At 36.0% G+C, this 13,213-nt stretch overlaps 2 protein-coding genes across 2 annotated transcripts in view; both read left to right on the top strand.

The window, feature by feature from the left end:
* PTPRR (protein tyrosine phosphatase receptor type R) overlaps nucleotides 1-8,124 on the top strand; it is a 222,931-nt gene extending 214,807 nt beyond the window's left edge. The window contains exon 14 of the mRNA XM_039866018.1: nucleotides 6,923-8,124. Coding sequence (XP_039721952.1) covers nucleotides 6,923-7,016 — 94 coding nt within the window. The 3' untranslated portion in view covers nucleotides 7,017-8,124. The remainder of the gene's footprint in view (nucleotides 1-6,922) is intronic.
* A 598-nt stretch (nucleotides 8,125-8,722) lies between these two features.
* The window catches only part of PTPRB (protein tyrosine phosphatase receptor type B), a 102,634-nt gene continuing 98,143 nt past the window's right edge, over nucleotides 8,723-13,213 (top strand). Inside the window, exons 1-2 of the mRNA XM_039866015.1 lie at nucleotides 8,723-8,863; nucleotides 10,095-10,490. Of these exons, the coding sequence (XP_039721949.1) occupies nucleotides 8,809-8,863; nucleotides 10,095-10,490 (451 nt within the window). The 5' untranslated portion in view covers nucleotides 8,723-8,808. The remainder of the gene's footprint in view (nucleotides 8,864-10,094; nucleotides 10,491-13,213) is intronic.

Genomic DNA, 13,213 nt, shown 5'->3' with positions numbered 1-13,213 from the left:
ATGCAATCCCAAGTCCTTTTCTTTTCCGGTTTTTTGTTGTTGTTTTTTTTTTCTTCCCCAGAAACAGGAAATAATCTGTCTAATCCTCCTGTTTAAAAGTCAGTGGTAAAATTTGCAGTTGTCTTTGTACATCCTTACCTTGGAAGCCTTAAATTGGAATGACATCCAAAGGCCTTACTGTCGCTTCCCAGACAGGATAGAAAAATGCTTCCAGTGTGCGTCATGTCATTGTTTTAATGTTTGATTAATCACTTTAGTTTGATGATTTTATCTTTTTTTTTTAACTATAATAATCTAAGAGGAGGAATATATATGCCATCAGTTTTCTAGGCTAATACATGTCCTGAAAATATTGTGTTTCCAAAACTTGTTAAAAATAATTTCACAACTCAAATTTCCACCTTTGGTATAATATTTATCAACCCTAAATTTACATTTATCCATTTTCCTCCATATTCCCTACCGATCACAGAGATCCTTTGATTAGTGAATTTCGAAGATCTCTTTTGAAGATCAGGAACTGAACATTTTGGTTTACTTATTCTAAGGACCCTTAAAGCCCTGGAAATTGGTTCGGATTTATTTACTTGACGTCACAGTGCCTGAGACCATAACAAGAAGTCCTCTTGTAAAATAGATTATGCCAGCTGACTCTCCCAAATGGTTGCCAGGACAACCTTTTTTCCTTCTCAGTTAGGAGTTTATTGAGTGTTAACCTGGGTGTTCAGAACAAAATTGGCTAATTTTTAGGGGGAAAAAAAATGGAACTCAAGATATGCCAATGCTTGAATTATCATCGAATTATCATTTGACATGTGTTGGCTTTTATACTCTAGAAATACTTTGGAAGCTATTCAGAGAAAGTATCTAGGTTCAAAATACCTGATCAGAATTGGTCAAAATTTTTATGTTTAAGTTCTCCTTCCCTGACATGACATCTGTATAAAGACATGGAGAAAACCTTTGTCCAAGGCACCCCGAGTTACAGCAGCAGACATTAGCCTTGCTTGACTCATGCCCAAGCTATCAGAGGTTTGCCCATGAGACACATTAACATCCACACCTTTTGTTCTAAATTTACTGTACCAAATTTTACCAAAAGAATTCCAGATTTGAAAATAATAAAATGCCAAGGAGCATAAGTTCCATTGTTAGCCCAGAAGTGAGTCACCGCTGCAGAATTTCTTCTGTCTACTGATTAGACCGGATACGCGCTGGGTGGTGCGGCAGGAAAGGCTGTTGTTCTCTGTATGTGTGAGTTAATAGTCACAAAAGGTCACAATTTTAACATGTTAAAAACCAAATCTCTCTCCTGGGCATCTGGAGGGGTTTGGTTTGTTTTTTTTTTCCCTCCCAAAACATTTTCCCAGTAGCGAAGGGAAAAAACTACTTTTTTTTTTTTTGCCTTCTAACCTGAGTTTACTCCCAGCTGACACAGCTACGTGCTTCTCTACATGGAGACAGAGATGACACTGATTTTTGTGTTTGGTGGAGCTAATGTGATATGAGATACCTCACATTTCTAGAATGGCAGTTTATCTGAATCCTCTCTGGCCTGGCCAAACACGGTGTTCATATTCTGTGTCCACAAAGCAATCAGAGCCACATAGCCAACACCACTTTTGCAATACATGGAATGACTTTCCTTCATATGGAATGGTCCATAATTTGGGTAAACAAATAATTTATCATCCAAACCAAGCCACTCTGAGAAAGATGGCCCTATTAATAATTACACCAGGACAACAGGAGTGAACCAGAACCATGTCAAACAAACCAGATGCATGATCACCCTAGGCATAGTGTTAGCTAAGCATTTAATAAGAAAAAGAACATGTAGCATTTATTTCATACTTACTAAATGGCAGCCATTGTGCTTAGCATTTTATAGATTATCTCATTTAAACTTCACAAAACTTGAAACCTCATTAGGTAAATACCGTTTGCCAGGCCAGTGGTTTTCAACGGGAAACAAAACAATGGGCAGACAAAATCTTCCATAAAATACTAATATGGAAAACTAACAAAAAGCAGAACTGCTGTGGTACAGCAGAGATTAGAAGCTAATCCTAAAGGCCCAACCTTCTCTTGCACCAGCCACGGCCCCTCGGGCACCACTGCAGAACCCTGGGCTCCTGGAATTTCTGTAAGTAGCCTTCAGCTAAACACTGATATGCTCTGACTCTTTTAATTCTCACAATCAGATGAGGTTTATCATTAATGTCATTTTATGAGTGAAGAAACCCCACATGGGAATGTAAACGATTTGACCAAAATCATAAAGCTAGTAGGTTCAAAAGCAAGGATCCACACTTGAATCTGTCAGGCTCCAAGCCCACTTCTTTCAACAACATCACTTGCTTCAACCACAGGAAACTTCTAAGCTGGTTAATATTCAGAAACATATTTGGATCTTTCCATCTATGCTTGCCCAACCTGGGCAATATTTTATTCTCTGCCAGGTGTTTTCTTAGTTCTCCAAGGCCTTCATAGGTCTCAAACCAGAGCCTTCTAACCAGTTCTGTTTGACCAGATAGCACCAAAGAGTAATAGTAGCAGTACAAATAGCTAACAATACGGTGTCTGTATGTGCTTGACTGTGTGCTAACCATTTTAAATGCATTGTCCCATTTATTTCTCTCAACAGTGCTATGCGATAAGCACTATCATTTTGCAGATGAGAAAACTGAGCACTGTAAAGATTATGTAATAAGGTAACATAAGTGGTAGAGACAGGATTTGTCCTGACAACAGTGTATGGTGTCTTTTTCCTCTCAACACATTTTGGTCCCTACTGGTAAAGAACCTGATACTTTATTATTCCAAACCTTTTCAAACCCATGATCATGCTCACCGCTGAGTTCTCATGCCCTGTTTTTATGTGACCTTACTCTTCTTTGATAAACTAACTCTTGCTGGGCAGTAGGTATCATACCCTAGTTTGTTATATTTCCTGGGAAAACAGATTTGTACCTAAAGAGGATTCTCCAGGAGGGATGATCCTTGCTACAATGTATTGAGTAATGGTGATGATGTCAGGCACACTGCCTGACTGATGATGGTCCAGCTGTTTTGGACCCCATAAGTCTTCTCCACTGAAGCATCATCTTAATCAACATGGAAATCTTTTAAAATGTTAACCTTGGTTGAGTTTAAACTATAATCTATTGGACGTCAAGGATTATTTTAGTACCTAATTTTTAAAAGGGAGCTAGATGTTACCTTTAAAAGTAAAACAAACGAACAAAGAGCATCCTTGCTATTATCTTTGAGGACCAACTTATACTAGGAATTTTACATCAGTGATTTAGATCCAGACTTCAGCAAATCCATGGAGCCCTCTCTGACTAAAAGATTCCTGGGAGTCAAGTCAGAGCTCTCTTGGAGGATGCACTATTACAGGGTTCTCCTAAGAGTTCCATAATTAATCTAACACTATTCATTTATTCCATAAATATATTTTGTATACAGGTACAATATTAGCTTGTTGGATACATACATATATATATATTTTTTTTTTCTTTACTACAACCAACCTATAAAAAAAACTGCATTTGTCCCATAATAGAGTAAAATCTCCAGGTAATCTTAGATTTTAAGTTCTTACAAAGGTCAACAGAGTATTCTATATACAAATATATGCAAGTAGACGGTTATTAAATATTTTCAAAGATGATAATGATGAGTTCCTGAATTTGAATCAGCCTCCAGTGAATGCATTATGGGAAGCCCTTTGCCTTCTTTTAGCTTGGAACTTATCTATTGTCATGGGACATAAAAATGACATAGCCTGGATCACCTACTTGATAGATATTTAATTAGGACTTGTGCTTTTCACTGTTGCAAATATGAGAAGATTATGACATCATGCCTGCCCTTAAAGGACCTATAACCTAGTTGGAAACAATTTTGGGATGGAATTAGACGGTACATAACATGCTACTAAATAACTTATGGCAAAGACTCTACCTTGGTTCTGTCTTTTTCTACTCCTTTATAAATGACAAATGAAAAAATGTATAGAGCAAGCTTGTTAAATATCTGGAAGACACAAAGCTGGGAGTGAGAAATGGAAGGCTAATATATTTAATGATAGAAATAGTGACATCAGTAAATGAGAACATTGTGCTAAAAGCAAGATGTTGAAATTAATAGTAATAAATAGAAAACCCTTCATTTAGTTTCAAAAATGCAGTAGCACAAGTTCAGATAAGAGAGAGCTGTAATTTTAACATTCAAAAAATCCCGCACTTTTTCATTAACCTAAACCTTTACTCAATATTCTAAAATGCTTGCTAAGTTCCAGAAACCAGGTGGTCACTGTGGGATATTACCATCTGACACACCTGCAAATGCTAACTCATTGGCCAATAACGTACAGCTCAAGGGAAAAAATGTTCCCACTGACTAGATTTCATCCGAAGTAGACACAACATGCTAAGAAGGTCATATTTGATAAAATAGCCTATAGAAGAGGAAGACTAGACTTGTGAGTAACAGGGAAACCAGGCTGGATAGAATATTGAGTAATCACAGGATGTTTAGTCTAGAGAAGAAAAGATTATGGGACTTTGATGGTTGTTTTCCAGCATTTAGAAGGCTATTGTGTGACTACGAGAGGAGACTTAAGACTTTTTTAGGTTATTTAGTTCAACCAATGAGGTGAAAGTTAGAAAAGAGCAGATTCATTTTAATCTGTTCAAAAGTTTTTTACCGACTTTGGGAAAGTCTGCCTCTGAAAATATCTCATCCTGTGAGCATTCCAGTAGAAACTGGCTGACCATCTGCCATGTAGACTGCTCCCTTCTGGAAAGGCTATGTCGTGTCAGCAATTAAAATGAATGATCTCTGAGAATCTCTTTGACGTTAATTTTTTAATTTTTATTTTTTAAATTGAGTGAGAAATAACGTAATTTTTCACATACCTTTCTTAAGACTTCAGATGCGCAAGAATTTTTCTGGCCTACAACTAATGAGTTCGTTGCCTCATCTCCCCACCTTCACTGGTTGAGACAACCTTGACTTAGTTAAAAAAATGTCATAGAAAGTATACTCCAAACATTAAAATACATTGCTGACCGTTTGGGGCAAGATGGTTATAAAAATATAGACTGTGTCTCTGTTTATTCATCACTTGTAAATGTAAATACTTGTGTTCTTCAGAACAGACAAGAAAAAGAAATTCTTGCCTCAAAGTAAGGTAAGAAGTTCACAGGCTGGAGCACATGAGATAAAACGCATAAAAGGCTCCACATACCGTCTGCAGATCAAGGGGGAGGACTTAGAGTTCCCTGAGTTGTAAGAATGCCTGAGGAAGGGAGGCACCTCTCGGCTCTCTAAGGCTGCCCTAAAATTTACTCTGGCTGTATCTCCCACGCTCCACAGTTAAGGCCAGAGTTTTCTGGACAGCTGCTATGTTCTTAGGTGTGCCCAGATGTCATCATCCAGCCAAGAGGAAAAGTTACCACATTCTCACTTGGCCATTTCTGTTGTCAACTTACGTCCAAGGAACCCTAGGCCAGAAAGTTGTCTTCACTACAGATTTAGGGGAAAAAACTGATGAAATACTTCTGCCAAAAATTTGCCGTCACCAAAAACTGTGTATTTACCTCTTTATTGCTTACCAAATGCACCATTTTGGCATCATGTCGACCTGTTTAGTTTAGTTTAGAAGGGTGAAGTCTTAATATCTTAATAATATCCTGTAAGCTTATATTTATAGAGGTTGACAAGTAAATATAGACACAAGCCCAGTTTTAGTTATTATCATTAACCAGAAATCATGTTACAGTGAGGCAATATACTTTGTTTTTAAGTTGAAGTGCTTACATGACTTAAAAATAATAGTTTTAAATGGCAACAACAGCCCTAGGAAGAACTAGCTAAAACATCAGTTCAAAATTAGTTGTATAATTGCAGAGTTATGGAGACTTTATAAGACTTCAAATAATTACTAACAATGGTACTGTTATTCGGTGAACAGGAAAAATAAGTAGCATTTATACTACTATCTAGTAGCTTTGCCAAGTACCAGACCATTATTATAAAGAGCAAAATGTGAGATCACTGTTTTATATATAAAAGTATAACGAGAAGCATCATTATTTCTCATGAAGGCAGCTACCTTCTACTAATCCGATAACAAAAGGTATGCTGAGGAACTAGTGATGATGATGATAATAACAAAGGGGGAAGAGCAAGAGCCGATTCCCTTTTTCCAACTCAATTAAGGACCCACCCGCTATTGTATTTAGATATCCAGCATACTCCACTCAAAGGCTGAGGTCGTTTCCACATAACAGACTCAGACCATTCCAAGGAAGTTGTTCTTTTTCACTTGTAGAAAGAGCAACTTTTCACGGATGAATTTTGTTTGTTAAAAACCTACTTTGATTAATTTTAATTCATTTTAACGTAAGATGAATGATAAATCACCTGAGAAGTAATACTAACCTTCCAGATATTCATTTAATTAACTCATTGAGTTCATTTAACCCTCACAGCAATCCCATGAAACAGGTGCTGTTATCCCACTTTAAAAAAGGAGGAAACTGAGGCACAAAGGGTTTTAAGGAATTTGCCCATGATCACACAACCAGGAACTGGCAAAGAAGAGATTTGAACTAAGACAGCCTGGCTGGTTTCAAAGTCCAAGTATTTAACCATGAGGCTATGTGTAGGTAAAATTCATCAAGTACCTAGCGTGTAGCAGGCTGTGTGTTAATCCCTGTATGTACATTAGTGTATTAAATTCACCAGTTCGGTCATTTGGACACAGGTAAGAGGGATAACAAAAGAAATCACCAGGCTGCCTGTTCTGTGTGTCTTTGACATAACGCCTTAGCTTGGATGTGGTCTCTGTGTGATTTGAGATTACAAGGTGTTAGCAGTAAAAAGTTGCTGTATTATCTCTCCCTTACAGGGGTGGGATGGTCCAAACCAGTGAGCAGTATGAATTTGTGCATCATGCTCTATGCCTGTACGAGAGCAGACTTTCGGGAGAAACTGTCCAATGATTCTCTGAAGATTCACCAGACCATCAATCTCTAGGGGTGATTAATCAATTACCCACTTGAGGCTTCTAGCAGGAGCTTCCTGCAACAGAAGGAAAGAGAAGCCCTGAAGCCAAGCCGTGGCATGGACTGTGGAAGATGGCAACATATTAAAGATTGCCAGCCCCTCGTGTATGTGAATGCACTTGTAAGCATCTCTAAATTGTTTTGAAGGTCCTATGCTGATGAAGGTATGATATATTTCTCACACAGCTAAGGAGGATTTTGTTTTGCCTGTATTGATTATCTGCCACACAGAATGTATGTATGAAATACTCAGTGATACATGTCATCACATGACAACTGGAAAAGCTGCTGAAGAAATTATTATTGTGTTTAGACGCTTTAATGTTTGCAAAATCTGTCTTGTGAATGGACTATCAGCTGTAACACTGTTCTTGTTTTAAGTGCTATTACCTTTCTCAGTTACCAGAATCTTGCCACTAAAGTTGCAAGTGATCGATAATGGATTTTTAATAAATAAGTCCTTGTTTTTGAAAAAAATCAAAAGCAGTAACTATTTTATATGGAAATGTGTCTTAATAATATTAACTATTAAATGTGTATTTATCAATACCTCCTATAAATCAATTACAGAGCACAACGATTGTCACTGGGTATATATGTATTTATTATCTATTATTGGGCGAAGAGATGGTTTCTGCTCCAGAACTCTATCCACTGTATTTCTACATTGTGAGTCATTTTATTTTAAAAAGGAAAAACAAATTTGTAGCAACTGTGATGTATCAAGAATTTTAAATATTTGTCTCTCTTTTACTAAGAAGAAGATTTTTGAATATGTTGTCTACCTGGAATCTCTCACCCAATAAAAGGCAGTTGCTTTTGGGAATGGTGTAATTTGTTGCATTTCCAGAGATTCTTCAAAAGGATGCTGCCATGGAGATCCTTAAATTTCTGAAAGGTTTTAATTCTCAAGAGACAAAGTTAAAAAAAAAAAAAGACTGCACTCAGCAAGCACTAGATGTTCTGCTCAAATATGAATTTTTAATGCAGTTATGTTGACTTTGTTTCATACTGCCAATAAACTACTCTTAATACTAAAAATTGAGGAAAGCATGTACTTTTTTTTTTTTTTTTTTCCTATTTGGAGAGAGGCTATTATCTTTTGGGGGAAGTCTGAAGGAGATATGTGATGGGTTTAATTTTAATCTCTGCTTCCCCCCAGTGGAGATGACTATCTCAAATGTAATACCTATTGTCATCATTTGAGAAATAATGGTCTAGAAGTGCCATCATTATGTAGTTTTCCTCATTAGATTCCCAGCATATCATTATAGGAACAGTACATGTTTATGCCTTTATATCACTTGTTATAGATGCTCATAAATCACCTGGCTTGTGTTTATTCAGCAGAATCTCATCACCTGAAGAGATGTAACATTGTAGGAACATTCAATTATCTAAGATTATAATTCCTTTCTTCCCCCTTGAAGTTAAGAAGTAGTCACGTGCCAAAGAGATGGTAGGAGAAAACTTAACAGAATTTCGTTCTGCTCCTGAAGGTTGGAATTTTTCTACATAAAAAAGAGAGGTAATCATAATCCCTCCTTTCTAAGGAAACAGACAAAGGACACTGGTGTAAAACTTCCCCAAACAATTCAATAGGAGGAAGTGCTCGTCACTGACTTTTCCCCCCACCATGAAGGCACATTTCCTTCCCTAGTCTTTGCTTCTCCTATCTGGGAGATTTTTTTTTTCCCCAAGCGAAACATGAACAGTTGTTAAGTGGAAAATGGAGGCTGAATTTTACGTGGCAATTCTTACCTGCTTGATCTTCGGGAACTCAGGTGAGTGAACCTGCCTCGATGTCCCCAGGCATTAATTTTTCCTATAGCCAGCAGAGGAAAGTCTGTCCTTTGAAAATAAGGTGGAAATGGAGCCACGGCAGAAGATGAGGAGGGGGAATAAAGGAGCCAGCTTTGCCCACACTGTTGAAATTTCTCTCCAAAAGAAAATAAACAGCCTCCTCATGTTCTCCAAATGCTTAGGGCACTCCTGAAATGGCACCTTTACAGCAAAGAGTAAAGTGTCCTGAGAAAAGAGATCTTATTATTATATGACAGTCTGGGGCATTCTCCATGCTTTTTTTCAATTAGGTTATGATTTTGAGTTTTATGTGTGAGAGCTAAAGAAAAATATAAGAGATGTAATTAAAGAGGATGAAGAATTGTGGTGTGTTTTATTTGGAAGTTGTTATTTGGCAGGAAGGTCTGAATATTTTCATGGAAGAGCTGGACAAATTAAGTGAAAGTACATTGAAAATGGTTTCTAAGCCTGAATATCTCACTTTTAATACTGATGTTTAACAAATTAACAGTATTTAATTTTCTTACATCAAGAAATGCTGATATTTTAATCTGGTAGTATTCGAGCAAAAATTGTAGATATTGTCACGAAATAAAGAAATGCTTCTCTCTAGGACTATAAGAAACTTATTTTGTAATAATCAATACTTTTATTGGTTGCTGTTAGCTAGAAGGGTGGGAAAGTTGTTTTATTCTGGGGTGAATGTAAGCAATTTTAAAATTTGCATCCAATCTATGTAATCTATATACAAATATTTATTGCAATGATAACTTAAAGATTGCAAAAAGGGGTGCTTTTTAAAGTGGAGGTGAGATGAAAGGAGTAAATGGTTAAAAAGAGAACTGAGCTTTTCATAACTTCAACATATTTAACTAATTGTACTAAAATGTCACACTGTAGTCTTCGGAAACTTTTGTTTCTTTTTCACGTTTCCTTTCATGATTTCAGTGGAGGTGTGTTTTCTTCCCTAAACCATGTCAAAGTAAAAAAAAAAAAAAAAGTGCATTAAGTGTGACATTTGACAATTTTATATCGTCGACCTTGAGATTTTAAGTCACATGTGTTGACTCTGGGAATATTCACTTAAAAGCAGTAGCAAAAGATAAGTAAACCTCATATTTTTTACTTGGCTGATCTGTGGATAGGTGGTTTTGTTTTCTGAGAGGCCTTGTAATTTGTTACATGGTACTATATGAGCTTTTCATCTTCCAGAGGGGTTTCAGATTGTACATATCCAGAAGCGACAGTGCCTTTTTGAAAATAATATAGTGTTCATGGGCTCGTGCAATGGGACCAACCAAAACCAGCAGTGGATGTGGACTGAGGATGGAAAGCTTCTTCATATAAAATCTGCACTATGCTTGGGCATCTCCAATTCCTCTGGTGGACCTTCCCGATCAGCCATTTTTGTCCAGTGCTCCCAGGCACCCCGATGGACTTGCTATGAGAAGGAAGGGTACCTTGAGGTGGAAAATACTTCTTTCTTTCTCAAGAAACAAGGCAACAAAGCAGTGGTCAAGAGAGGCAGGAAATACCTCCATAGCTGGATGAAAATAGATGTCAACAAAGAGGGAAAACCAGTCAATGAAAACCTCTGCTTAAAAAAAGGTGAGCTATTCCTTTCAGAATTAATTCTGAAGGTTCTTTTGCTAAATGTCATGTGTTTTCACATTCAAGAGAATTCTACATGCTCCAACACAATTCCTATGGAAGAATCATAAGCTAATGGAAATGAATTATGTGGTGCCCACCCACTTGGAAAACTCTATTATTCCCATTAAAATGAGCCAAATTTTTCTCTTTCTCTCATTTCTCCTTCCCTTCTTTTCTTGTTCCTTTTATTAATCCAACAATATTTCTTGAATTTCTCTTTTGTGCCAGACACCAAGCATTTCAGTTAAGTACTGTTAGATATGAGAATACAGATCTAGGCATAAACATGTAATGACTAAAGCCAATTAAAATTTAAATTAGGAAATTAAAAATTTTGCTGATGTAGACACTGTTACTCTCTGATTAAGAGAAATTATTAGAACATCAATATGGTGCTTGAGAAGACTGGGAAGATAATAAACTATGCTTTTGAAAATCTCTTGTGCTAATGTTTATGAGCAGATAGCTTTGGGGGGTGGTAACATACTTTTGAGATGGTAAGAACCAATGAGCAACAGAGTTTTCTAATTTGTTGACCATCGATGGATATGACCTAGGTGATAGACACATATAAAGACTTGTATACAGGTGCACAAAATCCTGGTGCAACACATAGTTTAGTCCTGCACTAGGAATTTTTTTTTTGGATACAGCTTTTTTTTTCTTATTTTAATAATTTTATTGATTAAAATACAATAACATAGTACCTATTTACTCCTCTATTAGAGGTTTGCTTTAGGGAGTCATGAAAGATGAAACTAACAAAATCATTATGTATTAGGTACAAATGGACCTTACAAAGCACTGGAAAAATTATCTAGAAATGAAGACCTTCATTAAGGAGACTGAAATTTGTCAAGGTTAAGTAAATTGTCCTAGATAATTTAGTGGCAGAGGTTTGATTAGAACTCAAATCTTAACTCTTTGTCCAGTGTACATTCCATCATACAGTGTCTTCCAAATGCTTGACCACAGACTTCTGCTCAGTTGGCTACAGAAGAATCACGTGAGAGATTCATTGCCATCATTTCTTCCCCCACTACCATCTCCAAGATTCTGTTTTAAGAAATAAGAATTTGGGCATAATATTTTATTTTTTTTAAAAAACTTTCCCAGATAATTTTGACCTATAATCCCATTTAGGGATCAGCATCCACCGTACCTTTAAATTTTTTTATTAGATGTTGATTTCTCAGGCTTATTGGAGTCTTTCCACCATGCCAATCTTTGGACAGTTTTCTGTTACTCATTCATTTTTTAAATTAAATACACATTTAATTAGATGCCAATTAAATGCAGTGGGTTCATCAATGATAGAAGTTGAGCGTTATAGTCCCTGTTCTTATAAAACTTCTGACTATGAGAATTAAGTAAAAATATAAAAGTCGATTAAAAATTTTAACTTTATCAGAGAATATATAGCTTATATCACCAATTTGTTCAATTCCTTTTCTGTAATTCATCTAGTGAGGCCTGTCGTAAACAACATAGAATCATTGTAAATATTCTCGTACCATTATATATAAGAAGAGAGATTCCTCCCCAGCTCCTGATCAAATCTTATTTTGTAGAATCTTTCATTGGAATTTTTAAAAAAGAGATACAGATTCAGTGGAGAGTTAAGATAGAAGATAATTCATGGAAAAACTATCTCACTTGACTTTCATACAAAACATGTCCAATGATGAACTTCAGTTCAAAAGTAAGTGAATCAATCATATACAGTTAACCACTGAACATGACATATTCAATATGTACCCAGTAATGTGTATTGGGGAAAAAAATGGACTTCTAGAAACAGCAGAGTTAAAATTTGCACAATTGTGATAAAAAAAATCTTTTTTTGACTATGCACAGGTACAACACACACTTTTGCTTAAACACAATTATAAGATAACAGACACATTTTTCTGCTCCATCTCAAACTTATCATTGATTAAAGATACAGAATGATATTGGTTGACACATAGCATGAAAACTCACTGATTTGCTAGAGATTCTACTGTGAAAAAATTAAACTGCATTTAAATGTTTGCAATGACTAGTTCCAAATGTCATTTTTTAAAGAGTTGATAACTAAATACTATAGTCTAACTCAGCACAGGTATGCATGGTATTCATCTATAACAGGTAAATTGTTTTATTAAGTTCTTCAGTGAAAGATGGCATAGCTGTGAAGGTCAAAATCTGGACTATTTATTTCACAGAGAAAACATTCATGATGTCATTTATGATGACTAAGTAATATTTCTCTGATACCTATTATATGCTAGAGCTTGTGCTACAAGTACCAGTGATTCTTAACCCAGGCTTTGCATCAGAATCATCATGGGAGCTTTGAAATAATATTAATGTCTAAGCTTAATCCTCTAGGCCAGTTATATCAGCCTTTGTATTTTCAAACTGTTTCCAAGGTGATTCTTATGTACAGCCAAGATTGACAATCAGTATGTGTTACTCCTTAGGGTAATGGGGAAGCCAGATAAGTAAATAGTTAATTACAATAGAGTGTAAATAGAAAAACAGTACTCCTTCCTCCAATAATTACTCTTGCCACTATGTCCTATTAAGCAACTGTGTTTAAAATATTTTTTATATTTTAAGGATAAATTTTAAATTACATATTTTTTTAAACAGTCCTTCGAATGCCCACTGGATTTTGTCATAATTTAGCTGTG

This window comes from Pteropus medius, unplaced genomic scaffold (genome assembly GCF_902729225.1).
Source record: "Pteropus medius unplaced genomic scaffold, Ma_sr-lr_union100, whole genome shotgun sequence".
Lineage (NCBI taxonomy): Eukaryota > Metazoa > Chordata > Mammalia > Chiroptera > Pteropodidae > Pteropus > Pteropus medius.
The sequence above is the reverse complement of the archived record's forward strand: the minus strand, read 5'-3'. Positions and strand labels throughout refer to the sequence as shown.